At 52.7% G+C, this 23,949-nt stretch overlaps 10 protein-coding genes across 10 annotated transcripts; 4 read left to right on the forward strand and 6 right to left on the reverse strand.

Annotated features, from left to right (window-relative positions):
• Positions 1-504: 504 nt before the first annotated feature.
• Positions 505-1,110, forward strand: AYO20_05153 (hypothetical protein; the record flags this gene model as incomplete). Its single annotated transcript, XM_022643447.1, has 2 exons — positions 505-789; positions 853-1,110. 2 exons carry the CDS (start codon positions 505-507, stop codon positions 1,108-1,110), a joined length of 543 nt encoding a protein of 180 aa, XP_022500546.1.
• Positions 1,111-1,596: 486 nt separating this feature from the next.
• AYO20_05154 (hypothetical protein) lies at positions 1,597-2,079 on the reverse strand (the record flags this gene model as incomplete). Its single annotated transcript, XM_022643448.1, has 1 exon — positions 1,597-2,079. The coding sequence occupies one exon, from the start codon at positions 2,077-2,079 to the stop codon at positions 1,597-1,599; it is 483 nt and encodes a 160-aa protein (XP_022500547.1).
• Positions 2,080-2,695: 616 nt separating this feature from the next.
• Positions 2,696-4,751, forward strand: AYO20_05155 (ATP-dependent RNA helicase sub2; the record flags this gene model as incomplete). Its single annotated transcript, XM_022643449.1, has 4 exons — positions 2,696-2,939; positions 3,548-3,958; positions 4,017-4,377; positions 4,445-4,751. 4 exons carry the CDS (start codon positions 2,696-2,698, stop codon positions 4,749-4,751), a joined length of 1,323 nt encoding a protein of 440 aa, XP_022500548.1.
• A 503-nt stretch (positions 4,752-5,254) lies between these two features.
• Positions 5,255-7,482, reverse strand: AYO20_05156 (hypothetical protein; the record flags this gene model as incomplete). Its single annotated transcript, XM_022643450.1, has 3 exons — positions 5,255-7,025; positions 7,080-7,165; positions 7,249-7,482. The coding sequence occupies 3 exons, from the start codon at positions 7,480-7,482 to the stop codon at positions 5,255-5,257; spliced, it is 2,091 nt and encodes a 696-aa protein (XP_022500549.1).
• Positions 7,483-7,930: 448 nt separating this feature from the next.
• Positions 7,931-9,033, forward strand: AYO20_05157 (eukaryotic translation initiation factor 3 subunit F; the record flags this gene model as incomplete). Its single annotated transcript, XM_022643451.1, has 2 exons — positions 7,931-8,035; positions 8,098-9,033. 2 exons carry the CDS (start codon positions 7,931-7,933, stop codon positions 9,031-9,033), a joined length of 1,041 nt encoding a protein of 346 aa, XP_022500550.1.
• A 560-nt stretch (positions 9,034-9,593) lies between these two features.
• AYO20_05158 (hypothetical protein) lies at positions 9,594-10,250 on the reverse strand (the record flags this gene model as incomplete). Its single annotated transcript, XM_022643452.1, has 1 exon — positions 9,594-10,250. One exon carries the CDS (start codon positions 10,248-10,250, stop codon positions 9,594-9,596), a length of 657 nt encoding a protein of 218 aa, XP_022500551.1.
• Positions 10,251-11,972: 1,722 nt separating this feature from the next.
• On the reverse strand, positions 11,973-14,027 carry AYO20_05159 (hypothetical protein; the record flags this gene model as incomplete). The annotated part of the gene is made up of 2 exons (XM_022643453.1): positions 11,973-13,935; positions 13,990-14,027. 2 exons carry the CDS (start codon positions 14,025-14,027, stop codon positions 11,973-11,975), a joined length of 2,001 nt encoding a protein of 666 aa, XP_022500552.1.
• A 1,418-nt stretch (positions 14,028-15,445) lies between these two features.
• AYO20_05160 (hypothetical protein) lies at positions 15,446-16,564 on the reverse strand (the record flags this gene model as incomplete). Its single annotated transcript, XM_022643454.1, has 1 exon — positions 15,446-16,564. The coding sequence occupies one exon, from the start codon at positions 16,562-16,564 to the stop codon at positions 15,446-15,448; it is 1,119 nt and encodes a 372-aa protein (XP_022500553.1).
• A 1,418-nt stretch (positions 16,565-17,982) lies between these two features.
• On the reverse strand, positions 17,983-19,950 carry AYO20_05161 (hypothetical protein; the record flags this gene model as incomplete). Its single annotated transcript, XM_022643455.1, has 1 exon — positions 17,983-19,950. One exon carries the CDS (start codon positions 19,948-19,950, stop codon positions 17,983-17,985), a length of 1,968 nt encoding a protein of 655 aa, XP_022500554.1.
• Positions 19,951-20,727: 777 nt separating this feature from the next.
• On the forward strand, positions 20,728-21,378 carry AYO20_05162 (hypothetical protein; the record flags this gene model as incomplete). The annotated part of the gene is made up of 1 exon (XM_022643456.1): positions 20,728-21,378. One exon carries the CDS (start codon positions 20,728-20,730, stop codon positions 21,376-21,378), a length of 651 nt encoding a protein of 216 aa, XP_022500555.1.
• Between the last annotated feature and the right edge of the window lie 2,571 nt (positions 21,379-23,949).

Here is a 23,949-nt window from a genome sequence, read left to right on the forward strand (position 1 = left end):
GCTGCTCTTCCGAGCACGCTTGTCATCGACTGTTCTGCCGACCGTTGTCCTACCCCTCTTGGCACAAGCTGAACCAAAGCCAATACCTCCTGCTACCCGTTTAAATAGGGACCCTCTACCACCTGCCGCCGGGATCCTGGGAGGGGCGAAGAGAGGAGACAAAAGAGGAAAGAAAGAAGAATAAAAAAAAATAGGCCCATCCATTTGTTTGAGGCAGAGAAAGTGCGAGCGCTTCGCCAAACTTTTGAGGCTCTGCGGTCGCTAGCGACGCGCCCATCGATACGTCAAAGCTACAATGACCAGTCTCTCCCCAACTGCCATATCTCGCAGCTCGTTCGCTGTCTGGTGTCTCTTGCACCACTCTTGACGGCTTCTCGCAAACCTATCAGCTCTCAGAACTGCTATGTGCCGTTTGATCTCCACGGGTTCCTGTCGAAGCTCATCTGCCTCAACGCTTAGATTGGTCACTTCCACTGCTATCTCTGCTGCCCGCCCGGGACGTCCATGTCCGCGACTCAGTCAGTCGCCGACTCCGTTCTGGGTTTGACTCAATCTGAGTTGTTTCTTCTCCGGCAACAACAACAAATCCTGGCCCAGCGAAGTCATCAAGGCAGCATGCCCGACCGTGGCCGCGGCACTAGCAGGCAGTCGCAGCCAAGCTCCCGTGCCGTCAGTGCTGCTAGCAGCCAAAGTGTTCCAGGTCGGATTATGCTGGATTCCCATAGCCTGGAAGCTTTATATGCGCACCTGGAGAACGTGATCAGGAGTATCCAGCGTCGAATTGGCGAGGTATGCATCCGAGCATTGGTCTGCCCCCCGAAACTCTCCGTGCATGGACTGACTGTTGTGTAGCTCGAAGAAGCAACTGAACGGTCAGTGAGAGCTACCGCCAACCAAGCTGGAAGCGTCAGGCGGGATGCAGACCGAGAAATCGCGAGAATGCATCGCATCTTGGCTGATATTGACAAGCTCGAAGAAGAACTTGGGCAGATCAAGCGGATTCGTGACAAGATCAGGGCCATCAGAAACAACGTGGATGAGCTGGGTGATAGGCTCGATCGCACTCGCCCGAGCGGCCATAGCTCTGCCGGAGCACGAACTCGACGCTGAAGTGCAATTGGTCTATCGAGACGCTGAGCACTCATGAACTTTACAAACCAACTATAATTCTGCGAAGGCCTGGGGACGCGGGGCGGCAGACTCTCTCAACCACGTCTCACAGCATTGAGAGAGCCACACTCCTCCTAGGCGCTTCTCGTCCCTGGGCGTCTCAATTTTGTTTTACCACACTTTCACGGCGAATGCAGAGATGGAAGCCTCACGGCTGGTCATTAGTTAACGAGGTCATGCTTGATGAATGTACGAGTACTGAGTGGGACTTGTTTGCTGTGGAATTTGCATGAAGCTTTGACCTTTTTTGGCGTTGGGAGGCACACAATGACGAGTTCCTCGATCTCATGCGGTCTGGATTGGTTACGTCCGATAAATATGTCGTGGCTCAGGCCGCAAAACAGACACGGTTGGGCATAGGCCACTCTGGGATTAGAGGCAATGGGAAGCTGGCTAATTGCAAGCAATGCAAATGTTTATTCTGGCTTAGTTCTTTGCAACAGGTTTTGAGTCTTCCTGCCCAGTCTGGTCCGGTTTTCTTTGACAAGGAAATCGTTTGACAGTTCCGCATTTGTCGCATTGAATCTCGTACACGTCGGCCCATGATTTGCTGCCTCCCTTGCTCGGGTTGACGACCTTTTCTGTCACTGTTTCGCCCGGGATCAGAAGTGCGTCGCAACGCTTGCAGATCGAATGTTTGACCCGTGGTGCAAGTCGGATCTGTGATTTTCGAGAGACTCCTCGAAGGTGGGACAGCAGTCGTGTCGCCTCGATGGATCTGTGTGTGGGGACATTCTTGTCCGCCACCTCCGAACACGCACGTTCAGCAGACTCGGTGGCTTCCTGCTGCGTGTTACCGTCGCCGACGGTCACTAAATACGTGGCAGCCTGGTGTAGATAGGATAATCTGGAGTGCAAGTGCTTCTGTGGCACATGGAGGTTGTTCTTGGAGGGCTTTGATTTGCCCATGTTGTGAAATTCCGGAGGGATTTTTCGTGCATCACCTCGGTCGGCGTTTCATCCTCTGAGAAAGGATTGGGAGTATTATTGACATGGCTCTCCCTGTCGCTTGGAGGTTTGTTGTCGGGATTGGTGGTTTCTCAGCCACACAGTCATACCGAGTACTTTTACTGCAAAGATATTCACTCAGGCCCTAATAATGCGGAGAAAACTCTACGGTTAAGCACAGTTAACATCCTGGTCACTACGGTCGAGCAAAATATCCAAGAGCAGTCTTGGCATTCTCAGCGACTGGGGCATGACTCAGCAGCGTGGTCTTGGCGTCAAGGCTGCCTCGCCTTGGCCCCTGCCGCTGCAGAAAACAACCTGGAACATTCCTGCGCAGCCATCTTTCTCATCGATTGTTATTCCTTCTTCATCAATCTCTTCATAATATCTTCATCACAACCTCAACCTCTTGTCGCGCATCTCGCAGACCTTTGCTGGTTCTGACCTCTCACCACCATCGTCCCCGCCTTCATCTCTTGCTTCCCGGATCAAGACGAGCCTTGATTTCACACCAACCTCTTACACCCCCCCTTGTTTTAACATCGCCTCGTAGCCTCAGCCACCCACGCCATCCACCATGTCTGCCGAGGAGGATCTTATCGACTACTCGGATGAGGAACTTCAAGCCCCCGAGGCTCCAGCCGCTGGCGCGACCAACGGCGCTGCAAAGAAGGGCGATCTCACTGTCAGCGGAGGCAAAACAACCGACAAGGGCAAAGGCAGTTATGTCGGCATCCACTCTACTGGCTTCAGAGACTTCCTGCTCAAAGGCGAGCTGCTGCGAGCAATCACCGACTGCGGTTTCGAACATCCTTCGGAGGGTTAGTCATTCATCATCCATCCTGCCATAAATTCTTGCAAGCAAAATATCCACCCTCCAAAGTTCTTCCTGCTACGAGCGCGTCCGTCCATCTCCAAGAAAAAAAGAAAGGGAAAGAAGGAAAGAAAGTACACGAGCCAAGAAGGTCGTCCCAACGGATTCGAAAGTCTCCCGTCGGCGATTCTACAGTCGGACTTGAGCGGGTAATGGCATGCCATAGCCTCACGCCTGCTGTTTCCTGCTGTTTCGACGTACCGCACTGGAAGGTTGCAGTTTAGAGTCCGAGAAGGGAGCACGACTCTCTCTCCGGCCTGCGACCTTTCCTCATCCAAATAGGCATGCTGAAAATGCTGCCAATGATGACACTTTCGCATACCCAGGCCAACGTCCCACCCGCGTTGTGATATTCGTGGGGAATGGAGGTCTGAATGTGCGTTATTGGCGTTCGGTAATAGAACCAGCCAATGGGTGTGGTGGAATGAAAAAGGAGAAGGATACATTCCTTTCCGGTGGAAAATCAAGGAGATGGACGGATCAGCCTGCGATGCTCTTTTGTCGTCTTCACACATTCTTTACCGAACCAAGTCTAACATCAACGATTTCCTGCAGTCCAGCAAAAATGTATTCCACAGGCTCTACTCAGTGTCGACATTTTGTGTCAAGCCAAGTCCGGTCTCGGAAAGACGGCCGTCTTCGTCTTGACCACCTTGCACCAACTGGAACCTGTTCCCGGCGAATGTTCTGTGCTTGTCATGTGCCATACACGTGAACTCGCCTATCAGATCAAGAATGAGTATGCAAGATTCAGCAAGTACCTTCCAGACGTGAAGACAGCAGTCTTTTACGGCGGCACACCAATCCAGAAGGATATCGAACTGCTCAAGAACAAGGAATCCTTCCCCAACATCATTGTCGGGACCCCCGGTCGTCTCAACGCTCTTGTCCGCGACAAGATCCTGTCACTGCGTAATGTCAAGGCGTTTGTTCTCGATGAGTGCGACAAGATGCTGGACCAAATCGGTATGCACCAGGATCCCAACTACCCTAATCGATGCACTTTCTGACAGTCCCATTCCAGACATGCGTCGCGACGTGCAAGAGATTTTCCGAGCAACCCCGACAGAGAAGCAAGTCATGATGTTCAGCGCGACCCTGCCGCAGGACATCAGGCCTATCTGTCGCAAGTTCATGAGAAACCCTCTCGAGGTGTTTGTCGATGACGAGACCAAGCTCACTCTCCACGGTCTCCAACAATACTCCATCAAGCTCAGCGAGGGCGAAAAGAACCGCAAACTCAACGACTTGCTCGATAGCCTCGAGTTCAACCAGGTTATCATCTTTGTCAAGAGTACTCTCCGCGCCACTGAGCTCGATAAGCTGCTCCGGGAATGTAATTTCCCGAGCATTGCGGTGCATTCCGGTGTCAGCCAAGAGGAGCGGTAAGTCAACATACACCCACACTCTCAATCACCGTCTGTGAGTGCCGTGCTAATCGTTTTCACACAGTATCAAACGCTACAAAGAGTTCAAGGAGTTCAACAAGCGAATCTGTGTTGCCACTGACGTCTTTGGTCGAGGTATCGACATTGAACGCATCAACTTGGCCATCAACTACGACTTGCCCGCCGATGCTGATTCTTACCTGCATCGTGTCGGTCGTGCCGGCCGATTCGGTACCAAAGGGTTAAGTATCAGTTTTGTCAGCAGTGAGCAGGACGAGGCTGTGCTCAAGGAGATCGAGAAGCGGTTCGACGCTCAGGTTCCTCCCTACCCCGAGGGTGGTGTGGATTCAAGTACCTACATGGCTTCTTAGACCAGGAGCTTGGCGAGTTAACGAACAAATGGATTGGGGCCTGGATTCCGAGACGTTGTGTACGAGTTGGCCAACCAGATTCTGCTTTTCTATTCGGCAGGAGAGGACAATGTATGTCTATCGTGAGGTTTTGCTGGGATAAGGATGGTTAAGGAAAATCGAGACCGGGAACAAATTGCCATTCTGGTTGAGCCCTCTAGGTACGACAAGGAAAGCTTTACATAGCCAGTTCCCAGTTCTGACCTGGGAACCTCTACCCAAAAGAAAGTCTTTGATGCATGTCATTGCCGTACATTATAATCATTCTTTGTCTATCATTTTTCTCGTGGGCGGAAAGGTGACCTCGGCCATCTATCTTCTATCTTGTTTTATATGCAATCGTGTCAGTGCCAAGCTATGTCGAGGAAGGCAGGGGGTAGGGGAATGGATAGAATGCGTAAGTATATGGCGGGCAGGCCAGGCCATTTTCCCCGCCTCGCCCGGTTGTCGATCGTATCGAGGAACTAGGCGTCCAGCTTCAACTGCTCGAGCAGACGGTCGATCTTGCCCAGGAGGATCTGGTAGTTGACGGCGTCGGCGGCGAATTCGTCGCCCGCGAGCTCGCCGTCCAGGGTGCGCACGGCGCCGGACTGGAGTAGCGCCTCGACAGAGTCCGGGTCAGCGATGGGAGCAGGGGTGGGCGTGGACATGTCGACGCCTTCGTCGTCGGGAAACTGTGGTCCTTTTTGCTGCGAATCCGCCGGTGTTGCCGTCGTCTGGGAACCCCACTGCGGTAGTGAGACGGGGGCTGCGGTGGTTGACTCGTCAGCGGAATGTACCTGCGCTTGTCCCTGCGACTGTGACTGTGACTGAGCGAGGGTCTCGGCCATGATGGCCTGCTCCTCGTCCATGACATCCTCAAGACCCGAGTCTTCGAATCTCAATCGGAACCTTTCACTCAGATAGTACCGAATGTCGTCCAGCAGTTCGATCGAGTCGGTTTCCTGCCTCGCGCTGATCCGGCTGGCAGACTCCTTCACCAGCTCGGCAAAGTCCGGATCGTCAATGTAGGACTCGAGGCGGTAGGCGATGTAACGGGCGGCGAACTCTTCGAGGCGTTGCACACGGGTAAACCAGGCGGCGCGCAGGATTTCGTAGATGTCCAGATCCTCCTCTCCTTCAGGTGGAGTGGCGCTTGTGCCGTTCTCGGTCGCCAACTCCGGCGAGATGGCGGTCGGCATGGCCATGGCATTCCCACTGCCCAGTGAAGAGATGACCAGTGCCGCTTTCGCCTTCACCTTCTCCAGGAACAGCATGTCCGCGGCGAAGAGGACGTCGACGGCGACATCCAGCCCAAAGTCCGCTTTCTCGGCATACAGAAATGTCAATATGATTTCCAGGACTTCGGGGCTGCAGTCGATGGGCACGATCTGAAGATGCGGCGTGTCCTGGGCTTCGCGGAAGGAGGACTCAAACATGGTCGTAAAGTATTCAGAGCGGATGAGCATGGCTTTATGGCAAGGGTAGATTTTTGATTTGCGTGGTTTCCTGGAGCGTGAGGGCGAGCGCGAGGTGTTGGACCTTTGGTCAATCGGAATGCCCAGCGCATTTGTGGCAGATTGAGATTGCTGGGGCTGTCGCTCCGGAGCGATCTCTTCTTCATCTTCGTCCTCGTCAGCACGCAGAAGCACGTCTGCGAAAATGCCATTGTCGCGATCCCACTTGACATCATCAGCTCGTGAGATGTCAACTTCGATTGCGTGCTTCAAGACGTTCTCGCGAAACCACTGTTCCAGTTGGTCGCGACCCCGTTGGACTTCGTCCTGGCGTCTTTGTCGTGCTAACCGACGGTCATTACTGTCGAGGATTAACTGTGAAAGGTTGTGGATCTCTAAATGCTTGCTTATCCGGTCGACGCCGGCAAGAATCTCCGAGTCTGTGAAGCCTGTGCCCGGCCCTCCTCCAAGATCTCTGGGCACTTCCCCGAGATACAGATGTTTCAGGGCAATGGCAAATGACTGTGGAGGGATCGTGGGGGCAGGTTTCCAGAGCTTAGTGTCTGGGGACTGGCTGAGTTTGCTCTTGAAGTAGGGAGAGCGAGCGGAGAGGACGAATTTATGCAGCCGGAAAGACTCGGTGGGAGTGACGACGGTAATATCATGAGTCTTGGGATGGTCTCTGCTGAGCAACGATATCAAATGTGACGCTAGTGGCTGCAAGGGATCGGTCGACTTGGAATAGTCGTATTGTAACAAGAGATTTCGTATACGATCGTTCAAAGCATTATAAAGACATCTGGGGTCGATTGTCAGTAGTGTTCTCCCTAACAAGGCTTCGTGAAGTGTATACCTCTCGCCCTGAAATGTATCTCGCTCACACAGTGCGCCTGATTCCAACAATAGTTGTACAACTTCATAATGTCCACACAGGCTAGCCTTGATGTCATGTCAGCAGAGCGACTCACCGAGCAAAAGTGGCGAAGAGCACGGTTGGTATCAAGAAGACGGGAAACCCATACCAGAATCAAAGGAGTATAATCATATTGATCTTTTGCATTAATGTTTGCCCCCTCTTGAATCATCTCCTGACAGAGCTTGAGGTCTCCTCTTCTGCAAGCGTCGCATAGTCTCTGGAAATTGATGCTGAAGTCGAGGGGATTATCTTCCTTGAGAATACCTTCTTCGATCAGCCTCTTCTCATCGTGGAGACTGAGCTCGAGTTGGTCCTTGCGTAAGAGTCCATTGGCACTCATGGTCCCGAAGCGATGCGAGCCCAAAAAACAAATGCGGCAAATGGTCCAGATGGTAGAAAGAAGTCGAGTGAGAGAAGTGAGAAGCGAGACAGAGTCGAGCAACAAATGAGAGCGAGCGTCATTTCCCAATAATTTTATATCGCCGGATTGTCGGCATTAAGATTGATTAGATAATATGGAGTCCTTTCACGTGACACGTCCCTTTTCGTCTCGCACACTGCCTTGTTTCTCTATGAAATTTACCCATGCAAGGCTGTGTGTGTGTGGCCCAAAATTTCCCGCCCCCCTCTACCAACCTAGGACGGAAAAGTGACACTACCACTACCACTGCACAAAAGTCTACAGGGCCAGCACAATATTTCACCCACCGGCCAACCAAACCCTTTAAGGCCAGGCTTACAACCCAGCAGATTAATCTTCCAGCAGACCAACCTGGTCGCTGCCCAGCATGGCTGAACAAGACGCTTTCCTTCATCTCACCCGCCCTCTGGGCCCCGTCGCAGTTGGCGCACAACCCACAACCGCCCCCCTCCGCGTCGTGATACAACCACAAGTGAGTGCAGAAAAGAAGACAGTTCCATACGTGACAAATTGGCTGATACCTCCCCCCCAAAGGCTCTTTTCTCGATACTAGACCACTGCATTCGCCGCCCTCCAGACCAGCAGAGAGTCATTGGCACCTTGCTCGGTACCCGCTCCGACGCAGATGAATCCCAGGTCGTCGTCCACTCCTCCTTCGCCGTCAGCCACACCGAGACGACCGACCAGGTGGAGGTGGACATGGAATACCAAAAGGCCATGTTGGCGCTGCATCTGCGTGCGAACCCCAAGGAGGTCCTGGTGGGGTGGTACGCGACCAGCTCAGAGTTGAACACCTTTTCGGCCTTGATCCAGAACCACTACAGCAGCCAGGGCGAAGGCACCTTTCCGTACCCGGCGGTCCACATCACCGTGTCGTGCCAGCCAGGCCAGGACATCGAGGTCAGAACGTACATTTCCTCCCCGGTGGGAGTGAGCCCCGAGAGAGCGGCCGACTCCGCGGCGTTCATCCCGATTCCCTACAGTGTCAACTACGGCGAGGCCGACCGCGCAGGTCTCGAGGCGATTGGCTACGCAAAAGACTCGGAGAGCAGGACGACCACGATCCTCACAGAGATCGAGAGCCTCGAAAAGTCGCTCGAAGACACACTGGGCATGCTGGACCGAGTGGGCAAGTACGTGGAAAACGTCATCGAAGAAGAGACAGAGCCGTCTACCGCGCTGGGCCAGTTCCTCCTCAACACGCTGGCCCTGGCGCCGAAGGTCGACCCCGTCGATATCGAAAAGGACTTCAACAACCATGTCCAAGACGTCTTGACGGTGTCGTACCTAGCCAACATGATCCGTACACAAATGGACTTGTCCAACAGACTGGCAACATCAGCATTGACCATGGGCGGCGGCGAGAGTGCTACCACAGAAAAGGAAGGACGCGGCGATCGCAGACAGAACCGACAAGGTGGACAGACGAGGCAGAATAGGACAGAGAGTTTCTCTGTGGCTAATGCTTGAAAGAATCTCATGTGATGGAGGCAGCCTGTCTTGAGACGGGTCGCTCTACATGAGGGTGGATACTGCATTGACTCCTGCTATGTAACGGGAGCCTCAATTCGTCCCAAAGGGACATCAAAAGCAACCTGAGTGATGATTGCATGAAAGAGTAGTCGAGATCTGCTCAAGAGCACGCGCGCACTCTGCCTCTGGAGGAGGAAATGACTGCAGAGCGTCATTCCGGTGGACAGTCGGGTCAGAGTCTCGCATATGATAGCAGCCCACACACAGCAGATACCTGGGCACATAGACAGCCCGACTCCGGTGAGGGATTTTCACGAATAACATGGTGTATTGAATCGTCGTTCCCAAGGCGGTTTTTTTCTCCGGAACAATATCACAGTGCCGTGTCAAGGGTGGGTATGCTGGACGTGTAGTCGTTGTCGTCCTGGTATGAGGTATCCCCATGAACCTCGGTGGTCGGATGGCCCTCGTTTCACGCAAAGTCAGAATCCTGTTCCCATGATATTGCGCTCCAAACAAAGAGCCATAAACATCAAGTTTTGCCCGTGTGGAAGTCTTCACCCCAGATCGCTTTTTGCCCGCTTGCTCGCCCTCTCCTCGCCACTCTCGTCCGGACCAGGCGACCTCTCCTTAGCGTTCACCGCGCCATTGACCAATTCGCCGTCCACTTCCTCGATGTCCCTCTTCTTCTTTCTCCCCCTTCCCCTCCCCTTCCCTTTCGACGTCCCCTCCTCGCCGACAACCTCTCCCAAATTCACCAGGTCGTCCACCGCCAGCTTCTGCCCTTCCTTGCCCTCGGTCGTATCGAACAGCTTCTTCTTGTTGTCAATCTCCCTCTTCTTCTTGAACATCTCCTGCACCCTGCCCAGCTTGATGCTGTCCTTGCGGATGGCGAACTCAAAGTCCGAGACCTTCAGTTTGGCGCGGCCCGAGTAGACCGACACCCCGACGGCGTTGTGGCACGTTTCGATGATGAAGTCTGTCAGGATCTCATCGAGGACGCGTAGCGTCTCGGGAAAGGGTTGTGTGAATGGCGTGGGTGCGTGGGTGGTGTTGGGTGTGTGGGAGGAGGAGAGGTATTGTCGCGAGGATGCGCCGAGGGGTTTCGCAATGTCGGGGTGTGTAGGTGCACCGTATGCGTACAGAAGTGCCGCGAGTTCGGGGCCAAAGTTGAGGCTGGTCTTGTGCCGGCCGGCACGGGCGCGAGGTTCCATGGTTGCGAGAGGAAGCGAGATGAAGGAGAGGTGATGGCGAGTGAGTAGGGACAGTTGGATGATAGAGGAGGACAAATGACAAGAGCGAAGTCCGCCGGAGCCTGAGATGGAAGTCACTCCGCAGGCGAGGCTGAAACGTGTCCAAGTACCTCCCCTATCTGGAGCACCCACGTGATTCTCGAAGCAGCGCCTCCATGATTCCTCTTCCGGTTAGTCTCCCACGCCTCTTGCGAAAACCACCTTTCAACATCTCGCCCGAACTGCTTCCTGAATACAGAGCCTACTACACGGTACACATAGATGGAATCACTCTACCATTTCACGACGACGCCCTTTTGAACCGACCCGATTCATAACATTCGCGTCCGGTATTTCTTCTATCGATCGATTTCCAGTCCAACTTAGCTGGTAGAAACTGGTTTCCTTCCACGAACAATGGTACGTCTCCCACCATGACATTTTATCCCTTTGGATGGGAAACCTTCTTTACAAGACGGGTTTCGCCCCCTTTCCCCAGAGATTTATGAAGAAGATGAACCAAAAACAAAAAAAAAAAGGGGGGGGGGGGGGGGAGGGGAAGAACACACGCGGAGAGACAGCGAGATCTTCCTAAAACTCATTCTAACACACACCACCTCCCGTGGCCACCCACACATATATAGACCGCCATATTCAATTTCCAGTCTCTCCTCCTCGTCATCCTCCTCATAATCTGCACCTCGACGTACGTGCACTCGATGGCTCCGGGCGTCATGGACAGGAACAAAGACGGGTACGTCAAAGGGAAGAGAAAGGCACCTGTTTTTTCTTTTCTTTTCCGACCACCCTCGCTAATCTGGCAAAACCCCCGGGGTGTCACGAGGTATTAGCGTCATAGGCATATTCTGGAAATGTGCGCGGGTAGGCGAACGGCTCAGTCCCTATGTCAGCATCTTTTGCGTTGTCATGGCTGTAAGTTGCCGCTCCTGTCTCTCTGAATCTTTGCAGTGCATCCATTATTTACCCATTGGCGACTAGTGCTCGATCATGATGGGTTACTAAAGTGGCGGACGAGTTCTCATTTTCTTGCACGATCAAAGGGGTCTCTCGCAACGAGCCAAAGTCGAACCCTAGCGATGCATGCATGGTGTTAGGAGTCATGTTACCGGCGTGTCACGAATGGCGATTCACAGGCCAGGGATCCGGGTTTCAGGCGGCAGGAGGGAAATTATATCATTTCGACATAGGACAGAGTTCCATTTATGTGGGCGGTCAGCCTGCTCTTTCAAGAGGTATATTATGTCCTCCATGTGCCATACTCGCTCACCCCCCTGACATAGCCATGTCAACTTTGCAATAATCCTTGTCACAAACCATATAAACGACTCAATGTCGAATTCAGAAGAGTTACATGCACCACGGGTATCACAACGTAATTGATTTCCGACCCATGCAACCAACAAGCACAACGCCTTTTTAATCCTTTGGCCGTCAATCACCAGAGTCTTCACCAGACCAGAACTGCGGACTCGTGGCCAGTGCCGCTCTGTTTTTATGTTGTGTGGCTTTGAACCGAATGCTTCGTGGCCATATCGCAACATCTTGGATGTTCCCAGGACCCAAAACCGAAATCTCGACAAGGATTGTTGTATTTCCTAGTAATTAACGTATTACTAGCCCTGTTCGCTTAGTGCGCAAACCACTTGTCCCGTTGAAGGTCTCCCATGCAGGTGTTTGCAGGAGTCATCCTCGTTTTTTTTGCTTTCTAGCCGGGTCTAAGGAAGGGACCACTTCATATAGATTCCGAGAATCCTGGGCCTTGATTGCACACGGCCGCTTAGCATTGCGAGGGGGAGGTCTTTCCGGAGTACCAGGGTCACTGGGTTCGTCACCCTCGGAATCCGGTTCGAATTCAACGCCTTTTGCTCGTAACTTCTTAATCGCCACGGCCTGGTCAGCGTCCGTGAATTTCGTCGGTGTGTTCTTGCCGGACACTGGACGAGTTGGCTTAGGATAGTTGACAGGAGGAGCCACTGGTTTTGGCCGCGGAGCAGATTGATTCGATGGAAATTTGGCTGGATCCGTCACAGGTGAAATGCTCTCTGTCGTGAGTCCAGTTGTCGGCTGTGGACGTGAGGGTGAGGGTGAGGGTGAGTGTGGAGTGATTGAAATATGCTCATCTGGCTTGCTCGTCGGCCTCGAAAGGGTAGGACCAGAGCCCAATGGTTCCTTTTGACCGTGTGCCAAAGGGCGAGACTGTGCTGACGCTGCTTCATGCTTATCACTTCCCTTCCCTTTATCTTTCCCGCTTGTAGGCCTTGGACGGGCAGAACCAGAACCCAGTGATATTTCTCGACTCGGAGTCGAAGGCTGAGATTGTGCTGACGCTGCTTCACGCTTTTCATTCCCCTGCTCTTTATCTTTCCCGCTTGTAGGCTTTGGACGCGTAGAACCAGAGCCCAATAATTTATTTCGACTCGGAGTCGAGAGATTTGAATCTAGAGCGAACTGAGATTGAGCGTCGGTCAAGCTCTCAAGCCGAATATCTGACCCATCTTCTGTTCTCTCAGGTACGATATTCGTCTGACCTCCGCTAATGACCTCTTCGAGCTCGGCTTGCCTCTCGTCACCGTCATCACGGCCAGCAGTCTGGACTTTCTGTATGGCGATGGTCCGAGTAGTGTCTTGAGTCGAATTCGTAACAGGCGCTTCGTCCTCAACGGCAGGATTAAACGCGTTGTACTTGCTGCTGGAAACTTCCTCCATTGGGGCCCGTGCCTCGGCGCGAATTTCAGCAGCTTCTGGGGTTTCTCTGTGATTGGCATTTTCTTTTGTAATACCATAAAGTTTGACACCTTCGGCAGATGTTCGTCCTTCAAGAGGCCCAGTAGTCACTGCGGAAGCATCGGGATCCTGGGTGGACGCCGGGACGAACAGGGCATGCTCGTCGTCCAAAGGGAAGTTATTGTCCCTCATCCAAGATGATACTACAAGTTCTGTTGGGATCGGGTTAGCGCTCTGCACAGTGAGGAACTCAATGCTCGTACGCGATATCATGGAGGGTAGTTTTGCTTCTTTCTCGGGATCTGGTAGATTGTCACTGGCCCTGGTATGTTGCATACCTCTTGCATGTATCCGAGTAGACGTCTCTCGACGTGGGGATAAGATCTGGGAGCCCTGTGCAACAGCATGGGAATTTGTCGAAGATTTCGAAGTCTCGTCGTCATCGCCCTGCCCTAGATGGGACATTGTACGTCCATCTTCTGCTGGCTTCTGGATTGATGCCGCCTGGTCAACTGTGTCCGGAAACTCTGCTCGATTACTGGAATCATCATGTGCCTCTTGAGTCTCGGCCTCAACGCTGTCCTGGAGCTCGTTGTTTCTAGTCTCCTGGCGCAAGATCTGCATAGCCGCATTCGCCCTCTCCGGTTGGAAGTGGAATTTCTTTCTCGCAAAAAACAATGAATCTTCTGTGATGGGACGCTTTAGAGGGTTAGGCATCATCCCACGTGGTCGAGTGCGCGGAGCCGATGTGTGGGCCTTTGCACCATGACTTTCTGTTCCAGTTTCCACTAAATCCGGGACGTCTTCGTCGTCAGAAATCGTCACCACCATCGGTGATGGTGGTGACGGTCTGTGGTCATCTGTATCTTCGTCGTCGGAAATCGTGTATATGATTGGGGTCGGACGTGGCAAATCCTCGTGCCTAATGGAACACCGGGCGCAGCGTAGGATTGAACCTACAATAGATTTTCCGCACCTCTCACATTTTCTCAGCACTGTAGCTTCGGTCGCCATGGTTGTACCTTTTAGGGTGTTTGTGGAGTCGGGTGGAAGATCCGGTGCCTGTCGTAGGCTATGTGGTCTTGGATGGGACCAGTGGGTCGATCCGCCACGTCGAGCTCGTCTCTTGACCGGAGCTGGTGGAATGGTTACAGAAGACGGTACCTCGTGCTGTGGAACAGAAGACGGTACCTCGTGCTCTGGAACAGAAGACGGTACCTCGTGCTCTGGAACAGAAGACGGTACCTCGTGCTCTGGAACAGAAGACGGTACCTCGTGCTCTGGAACAGAAGACGGTACCTCGTGCTGTGGAACAGAAGACGGTACCTCGTGCTCTGGAACAGAAGACGCCGATACTGAGCTGGTGTCAGACCTTGACGGAGAGGCGAGCGCCGCTTCAGTCGACCTTTGACCTTTGGCACCATCGGCCTGGGGCAACTTATCAGTTTTTGACAAGTCTCTTTGCCTCGAGTGCGCCTGACTTGTCTTTCCGAAGCCACCACCACGAGATCCGCGAGTGGCATTTTTTGTCCTCTTCCGGGGATCTGGACACGATATGCCGATCCATGAATGCGTATAGGGACACAGGGCCGGGTGCCAGCATTTACAAAAGCCATCATCCCATTGAGGGCACATGAACTGCTTCAGGGACTGCTCTCCCGGTGGTTGTGGCGGCGGTTGTTTTGTTTCTGGCTCCCATTGAACCACGCCCGTGTCCCGATGGGCATAGAGACAATCTTCCGTCTTTGGACAACCCCCGGCAGTCTTCCAATAGTAGCAGGTGGTGTGTTTTAGCGACGCATTGCCATCGGATCCAACGTATAGCCCGGTGTCAACGTGAGCGAAGCGACACCCGTGCACCTGTCTCGTGCATGATTCCTTAGCCAACCATTCAGGACAAGTAAAGTCCTTGGCTGGTTCCCCATTATAAGGGGCATCGTGACCAGTGTCTTTATGAGCAAATAGACAATGGTCTTCTTTCGGGCGGCACAAGGCTCTCTTCCACATAGGACAGGTAATCTGCTTGTACAACGCTCCGGGGGACGTGGAACCATTGGTTGTATGGGGTGGGGATAACCTGTGTTTACCACTATCGGAAACGAGGCCATGAGCGGGCGCTGAGTTGGCCATGGCAACTATTGCATGCGCGGCAGCAATATCATCTGCGTTTCGGTTGGATTGGGCAACCGCCTTCGAAGAGATTGTAGGTTTTTGCGAGGACAAATTAGAGGCGAACTCGGTAGACTGGCTAATGTGGCGGGTAACGGATTGACTAGAATCAAGACGAATCTCGTCTATGAGGGAAGGTCGATCCAAGCTGCCTCTGTGCGCAGTTTGATTGGTCAAACACCTCCGGCAGGTGTAGTTATCGAGGCTCTTGCTATGTTTAGACCAGTCAGCGTTCAAAATGTGCGTAGCGACTGCCTACTCCCTTACCTTTGACGGGTCGTTGCGCTTTCGCACTGACTATGATAGCCTGCGTGACATGTTTTGCACCACACAAGAGGTGACAAGCCGTTCCCGGGAGTGTGACAAGATCTGCATATGTTCTTCTTATTAGGGGCATAAGTTGACGGGTTTGACAAGATTGCCTCGCTCGAAGGGTGCGGGCTTCGCTCGTTCATCATCTCTCGGCGAATCCTAGGAAAGCGAGACCCCGCCAATGGCCGACCTCTATCGGTGGAAAGTACCATCGGTTCATGCCCTGGCAGATGATCCCGAGTGACAGAACGGATAAACGGCGTAGGCCTGTCCAGAAAGGGTTGACGGGCAACGTCGTCTTCGTCCTGCAGAGCGCCATTGGGGGCGAGGGTGGGCGGAGAAGACGTCAAGCCACGATGCACATTGTGGTCAGCCTGAGCAACAGCGTGCATTTCCTGCTCTGGCTCTTGTGGGGGCTTATTTTCGCCACTAGGACCTGCCCAAGTAGCCTCCTCTCTGAGGTTCTTTTTTCGCATCATGCCATGCTCGCCATTAGTTATGCGCGGGGCACCTTTGCACACCTCTTCATTATTATGACCATTGGTTCCATCCAGCTTCGAGAATAGCGGTGCACGAAAATTTGAATGCTGACTCGGTCTTTGACTCGCACCCGAACCTTCAATACGCCCGTATGTCTGTGGTTTGTCGACGAATTTTGCCCCAGATACACCCTCTGGGCCGGCTGCTTGCTGAAGAAACAAAGGTTGATAAGTCGAGCCGGAAAATTTGTTAGCTTCACCATGATCATCACCATAGTGAGGTCCCGTGTAGCGTTTCTGCTCTCCAAAGTACTCAAATGGTCGACGGTTATCGGCTATTTCGTTCGGTGGCGGGCTCCTCTTGTGGTATACGGCACGTGGACCTACTGGTGATTGACTCTCCAGATCCACCCCTTCGAAACTCTCGTCAACAATCGAAATAGGCACCTGAGGCGGCGTGCTAGCAGCAGAAGAGCCAGTTGAGTTCGTGTAAGTCTGCCCGCTGGACGAAAAATGCCGTGTGTGGTTGGGCGACCTGCCGACAGGGATGGAGGGTAGGACTTCGATCGCATTTCGGCCGTCTGCAGCCATGTCCGCATATGGCAATCCTCGTTTGAGGGTATCTCATTTCAGAGCCTTGCTTCGAGCCCCACGGCGGAAGAACAACCTGGGTGGAGGGTCACATTAGCAGATATAGAAAATTGGAGTCTGAACGACAGCGCAGCAACTGTGGGTTTCCATATCAGGTCTTTTCAGTTATTCGGGTCTTCAGTTTGTGTCGCCAGGGTTGCTGTCAGGGCCTCAGGGGCTTTCAGAAGCAGCCTTCACACAGGTGATTTGACAGCACAGAGATGACGGACCGCTTGCACTCCCAGCAACCCCTGCCACCATCCCACATCTTTGGCGATTGATTGGGACCATAATGTACACTGCTGCCATTGGCTCAAACATCCATAAGGTCTTCGGGAAACGAGCCCCATGTTTGCAGCGCCGTACTGTTGTGGTTGCTCTACCCAAAGTCTCCAACAAAGCAGTTCCAAGTGTTCAGAATGCATCGTTCTTGCGCGACTTTGTGCTGCTAAGCCTGTGGGAGTAGGCAGGAATGCGGATGTGCAACAAGTCTTGATTCCCCTGCCGAGTAGCCCTGGTGTAGGTGCACAAAAGAACCAGGTCTCCCGACGAGCTACCACCAACGATTTTTGTCTCTCAATCTGACCTTTTACCATTGACTCATCATTGTGCTGGGAATTGGAAAAGGGTTCGAACACTGATCAAAACACTGGGGACGATGCTTACCAATACTGTTGGAGCACGGTTCCCTCGAACAGGGGAGACCGTGCAGCCGCAGACTTCAAACCCATTATACGTCGGATGGACCCATATCACACACGTAGGACAATTCTCGAAACAGCTGGGCCTATGTGACCAAATCACGTTGAGGGGAAAAAAAGGGCGTACTCCGTCGTTGAGGAAAGATTGCCGCTCGGACGACGCGATCCGCGCGACAAAGACGGTTGAAGAGTGGAGATGGGCAAGAGGCTAAAAAATAGAGGCTCGTAATGGTCGCGATCGAGTAGCGTTTGATAGCGTGGGTGCTGTAGAGACTAGACAGGACAACACAGTGCGCCCTATCGTTCACAGAGAGAAGACGACGTAAAAAACGGTCCGATGGACAACACAATGTTCATGACGCGTAACAAGATAATCAATGGGGCTTGGGCTGGAGGTGAAGCTGAGGAAAGAATAGAGAAGAGACAGAGTGTGTGAGTGGGCGATGATTGGTTGGGGTCAAGAATTTAGTCTTGGAAAGTCTTGGCAAATTCTAGGCGCGGAACTATGCTTGGCCCATTTTTATACCTTGACAGCCTTGTCCAGGGCTTACAAGGGAGGCACGTGGGAGGCTACAGTGGGACCGATATTATTGTGATGAATGCCAGGCCTTTCATTTTGACTCGAAATCGGTATAACTGGGCTTCGGCCGCAAAGCACAGGTGGTGCTTGAAGAGATATTATTGGTACATGTTGGCGCCGTCGAGTGTAGACTCTCCAAGAGCGTCCCTGAATCCATAGCCCTCAAAGATCCCGTCTCGCTCAACAACTCGCTCGGTGCCCAAGATTGTTTGATGAGCGTCGAGAGCTTCCCCTTCTGCAGCTTGGGAAGTGGCGTCAACATCTTCTTGCCACTTGAGAGCCATGTCTAGCCCATCAGGAATTCGTCTTTCGTCCAAGACATATCTGACCAGCTTGGCAAGCTGACTCTCATCGTACTTACCTAGGAGAAATGCATAACCCTCCTCGGTCGGCCGGACATCTCGAGCCAGCATCATCCGCCAAATTTTCTCCGCAGCCTCCTCTTCACCGTGTTGCAAGAAGCCGCATAGGACTTCGCTCCACGTTCGCTCGCTTGGCACACACAAATTGTGTTCTATCATGGCTTCCACCACGTCCACCGCTTTTCTCAGGAAGAATCGGCTGCGGGCATAGAAGTGGATGAATCCATTGTACATGATATCATGTTTCGCGCACTCCAGAATACTCGGGTCCTGCTGTTTGATCATGTGGATGATCCAATACCATAATGCTGAGACAAGTCGCTCGTCTCGTTGGCAGAGCACGTAGGCCCAGATCGTAAATCCGAGGACCACAGGCGGAGGTTCATCGAGCTTCTTGGGGGCAGACTCGTCGACTGGGAGAGGGTTCACAATACCAAGCTTGACAAGCGGTGCCCGGTCGTAGGCTCTGTCGTAGATCGCGAGTAGATGTGATACTGATATCCCTGCGGGTAATTTGCGATCGATTGTGCAAACAACCCTGACGATATGCATCATGTAGGTTACCAAGTAAGGATACTTGTAAAGATCTTCGCGTTGGTGGATGGCAGACATAATTTCATCCAGCTTTTCCCGATTCTGACGCTCAAAACTATCTTTGAGCAAGAAAAGGTGGCTTCGTTCGTCGACGTGGATATGCGTTGCTTCCATAAACCGGAAGACTTCCCAAGCAACGTCGGGCACGTTCAGAGAGATTGCTCGCTCAATAATGAGGTTATGCGCCTTCGCATCCATTGGCATGCCAAGTTCGATCAACTTCGGAAGAGCCTTGAAATTACCCACAGTATTCGATTCTTCGATTGTGTCGATCGTTATAAGCTTGGCACATCGGTCGAGAATCCGCACCTTGTGCTCTTCCCTCTGATCTGGAGGGATGCATGAGAGGAGTTCTATGGCTCGATCAGCGTCACCAAGTTTCGTAAAGTGATCCACCATGACTAAGATCAGTCGTGGTGGTACAGGGGAATAGTTCTGGAAGAGGGTGTCTATGATGGTTTCACAGTGCTCGGCGTCGTTGCACCGTAAGAGGAGAACGAGATAGTGGAACGGCATTGTCTCCCTAGGCCAGGTCCAGATACGGGAGACGAGAGCTATTTGCTTTGCAAACAATTCTTGAAGATGATGGTCGGAATCGATCTCCCCACGATAGACCATGTCTAAGTAGCAAAGACAATCGCATCGAGTTCTCCAGTCGCGGGGAACCACTGGGAGGATGGACAGCATGAGCAGTGTTCTCCGAGCACCGTCAGCTAGGCATCCGAGCAGAATGTGCGCTAGCTGGCGGCTCCTGCTGCGAGGGGGAGTCTTGAGCCACGCTTCGCGAAGCTCCTCCAGACTGCGATTGCCCACAAAAGTTGTCGCGATTTGTTTGTGCAGCTCCAACTCTTGACGCCCCTTCGCGTAATCGCCGTCTTGTGGAAAAACCAACTTCTTATACGGCTTATCCCACAGCCTACTAAATCGGTCGTCTCCAGGCAGGTATTGTCGAGTCTCCTGGCATTCAAGGTTGTCACGAGCCTGCGCGCCGGATGACTCGACAGTATTGAACTCAGTGAGTTCAGATTCGAGGCCCTCGGACTCTAACGCGACAGATCTCGAGGCTGCTGGATAGGACCATGTTGTGTCTAGCCCGTCAGCTGCGTGCATAGGAGTTGGCGTACGACCAAGAAGCTTGCGAGAAACTGGATGGTTCGACACAACAGACGGTGCCTTCGCGATGCCGTAGATTCGATTCGAGAGTGATTGAACATCTTGAAGCCTCGCCGAGTCTCGACTATATTGGCCATCGTTGCGTGGTCGAGGACAGACGGACTGTACTCTAGACTCTGCAGGCGGAAGAGTTATCTTGCTTAAAAAGGGTGTGGGTTCTGTCGGATCTTGACATGGTTCCGCTGGATCGCCTAGTTTCGCTATGTTCTCGATGGACAAAGGGGGCGACCCGTCCGGTGCCTCAGCAGACACCTTAGCGAGGACGGAGGTTTGGTGGAGCGAAGCCCATCTCGTGAGGCCATGATTGACAGAGTCGAGAGAATGCGGTTTCAATCGGATTCCACACCGGCTGAAGGTTGCTGGATTATTGTTCAAGCATCCTCGTAGAGTGGTGGTTGACTTATGGAACATTCAGTTTCCCGGTCATCTGGCTCGATATCCCACGAACAGGTGAATTAGGACCGAATGGGAGGATAATGGACGTTACAAGAATATGGGACAATTGTAAATGCGGACTTTGTCAAAAGATAAAACTGAGTTGGCTGAACTCCTTTGCGGGCGCAGCCTGAAAGGGAAATTTTCCCGAGTGAAATGCGCTGAGACTTCTTTGACGTCGCTACCTTTGCTCTTCGCAGAAACCCACACTGGTCTCCCACGGACGAGGGATGTTGTTTTCATGAAAGGGCTGACAGAATAGACGGGCCCGTCTCCGTGATGTCTACCACACATAGCAGTTTAGATGCTGCTGCCATCGACAGAAAAGCTCGCTTGGCGAAACTCGCATCTCTGAAGCGCAAGCAACCTGGCTCCCACTCTACCGTTTCAAGCCTACAAGAGGACAGCGATGAGAGGCACGAGGAGAAAGCGTCTGAATCTACAACTGATCAGTATCTGTCGGGCCGAAATTACGATCTAACCACGAAAAACGCCAAACTCGGATTCGAAAATGTCCCAATTGGTGGCGACGTCGAGACCGTCGAAGAGCAGGCCGACCGCATCCTCGCATCCACTGCAGAGCAAGCTGCCAAAGATGAGCTGGAAGCAGAGAAGGGCATCGACCTGTTCAAGCTGCAGCCCAAGAAGCCAAATTGGGACTTGAAAAGAGACTTGGCGGAGAAGATGAAGATTCTGGACGTGCGCACACAAAATGCTATTGCGCGTCTGGTGAGAGAACGCATCGAGAATGCAAAGAAACAGGCTCTGGAAAAGAAAGCTGTTCAAAGGCAGCCCACAGCAGAGAAAGGAGACGAAGGAGAGGAGGTCGGAATCGAAGGAAACACTCTTGTTGAGAGCATACATCTACGAGAGCAGGAGGAGCAGCGAGAGGCTGCCCTGGAGGACGAAGAACAAGATGGCATTTCATGATCGACGGCACGAGCGCCCCGACGGCGTTCGGCCCAAACGGTGACGAAAAGCCAAGTCGACGTGAGATGAGCCAACATCATTCAGTCCATGTTGCCGATCGTGTATACGGTCGAATAAAGCCGATGCCACGCGTCCCGCAAGAGAGGTGAATCACATATCTCGCGGCATTCTCCAGCGTCCGAGGCTCGAAAGTTGAGCGACGCTCCGCACGTCATGACGACCGCTGCATCAGACCAAAGCGTTAAAAGGCGTCTTAACACAACCAGTCAAAAAGCTTGATTTGTGTGTTGCAGCATGCAGCACATTTGGTCAGACTGTGCTGCTCTATGGAAGTGGAAACACGTGGAGATGGAAGAGGCGGCGGAAAGCCACATGAAACAGAAGGACCTGTGGCAAGTTGCATCAGAAGCCATTGTTGAGAAGGACTGGCCGACGAGCAGCATAAGCGAATGCGCAATAATGAGCAATGGAATTCTAGTATCTGATCAAACAGTCGTACCACGATAGGACCAATCGCGCCGTGACGATAAACATGCATTGCTCGTAGGGGTATGACAAGGGAGATCAGCCAGTTCATGCATCAATGTAGCCGCCAACGCCTTGCAAACCAGAATTGACAATACTTGACCACCAAATCCAAATCCCTCCTTTTCGAAAGTAGAGCATCCAACCAATTTCCAGAAGTCGAATCTCGTCGCTGACCTGTCACATATTCATCGCCTGCGTCAAAGCTAACCTCCTGCTGTACGGACTCAGGCTCCGCTCTCTTATATGGCTTCGCTCCTCTCGGCCACGCCTGACGTCTCGCTGAGGCAATCTCGGATCATAAGTGTCATCGCGGTCACACGCATTACCCCGGAATGTTGGAGCATCATGGTCTTCATGCTCGAGAGACCGTCTCTGCTTGGTGATCTGGCTCTTGTCCATGCTTGGACTGCTAGTCCGGCTGCGATGACTACCTCGACGCATAGAACTAGGTCGACCTCGGTCAATGGGACTGACGGTGCGATGGCGTCGGCTTTTGCGATGTGAACCAGGCTCTCGCCTTGGAGACCGAGGCGATCTAGAGAAGGAGCTGGAAATAGAGCGGTGTTTCCTTTTCCGGGGCACTTCATTTGTTGGTGCCCTCGAGTCGTTTCGACGTGCACGACTAGCGGTGAAGTAGTCGTCACCGCGTTCCCGTGATCGAGACCGTGAACGAGAATGCGACTTGTTGGTCGATATTGTCGAAACAGAATCTGAGGAGTCTGGGGTTGGTGATCGACCCCGATCTTCTGGCTCCTGGACTAGTTTTGCTCGGCTGGCCTGAGCTTCGGCCAGTTGTTGGTCGGCCACGCCCTTGCTAGTTGAATGTTAGAAAGACGACGTTTCCGGCAGTCAAAGAAAGCGTTTTCACCTGTTCAATAGATTGTTCGGAGCGTCGCTCGCTAACTTTGGCGCAAGTTTGGGGTTGAGTAGTTGCTGCGTCCTTGATGGCCTGGAGGCATATGGCCGCTCCTGTACACTTGATTTGCATTCATAACTGTAGTGACGTGAACAATTGGTCAGTTCAAATGATGGTCAGACTGCAGAGGAGCGGCAAACATATCTTTCTTCAAGCATTTCTGGCATACAGTACTGGCTGTAGCCTTTTGTGGCCCGAGGCCGGGAAGTGTACGATAGCGATTCATTGAAGAGAACGGCTTCCCTAGGGACGGCCAGGAGAAGAAATGAACGCCAACAGTCTCACGGGTTGTAGTGAAGGCGCAGGCTTAGCGGCGGGGAGAGTGAGATGCCTGCTTTGTCAGAGGTTATATAAAGGTGGCGACGGGGAAGGCAGAGGACTCCAATGTATATCGAATGTAAAGAGAAAGAGATTGGAAATGCTGATGCCTTGTGCCGATGTCGAATCTGCAACATATAAACCTGAACAGAAGGGCCAGTCGCCGAACCGGGGCGGATGCGAAATGCGAAACGTAGCGTTCCAAGAATCTGAATCAAGCAGGTGCCGCCTTTTCAAGCCAACTGGGTAGCAGGCAGGCAGACTGACAAGGACGCCGGGAGGAAAGAAGGTGGGCGAAGCTTGATTTGGTGGTTTCGTATCCGGCGATGATGCTGGTTGGCCTATTGTCGATGTGTTCTACCTCTTTTTTCCCCCATGCTTCACCCAAGGATTGCCGTGGCCCCGTGGTTCTCTGTTGGTGAGAGATGTGCCCGTGTGCCAGTGCAGTGGCTGAGTGGCTGAGTGGCACTGTGGACTGTGGCACCCCCTGGAACCGCAATAACTTTGATCCGCCCACAAGTAACAAGGAGTGACATGGGGAATCCTTGGCATTCTCCCTCATGGCCTGCCAGCCCTGCTTGCGCTTTTCGATGCCTCAAGACTGCCACAAGTCACGCTTTTTACAGCCTTGACTTCAGTCGTCGCTGTCCACCTTTTCAAAGCTTGTGGATCTCCATTGTTCATAGACACAATGGATTGATCCAACTCCCCTACACGACGCTTTTATTTTCCTATCAAGGATCTGATATTACTTCACTTGGTGAGCGCGCGACAACGACAACCCAAAAAAACTCCGTAATCCCTTCAAG

The sequence above is a fragment of the Fonsecaea nubica genome (genome assembly GCF_001646965.1).
Source record: "Fonsecaea nubica strain CBS 269.64 chromosome Unknown Scaff29, whole genome shotgun sequence".
Lineage (NCBI taxonomy): Eukaryota > Fungi > Ascomycota > Eurotiomycetes > Chaetothyriales > Herpotrichiellaceae > Fonsecaea > Fonsecaea nubica.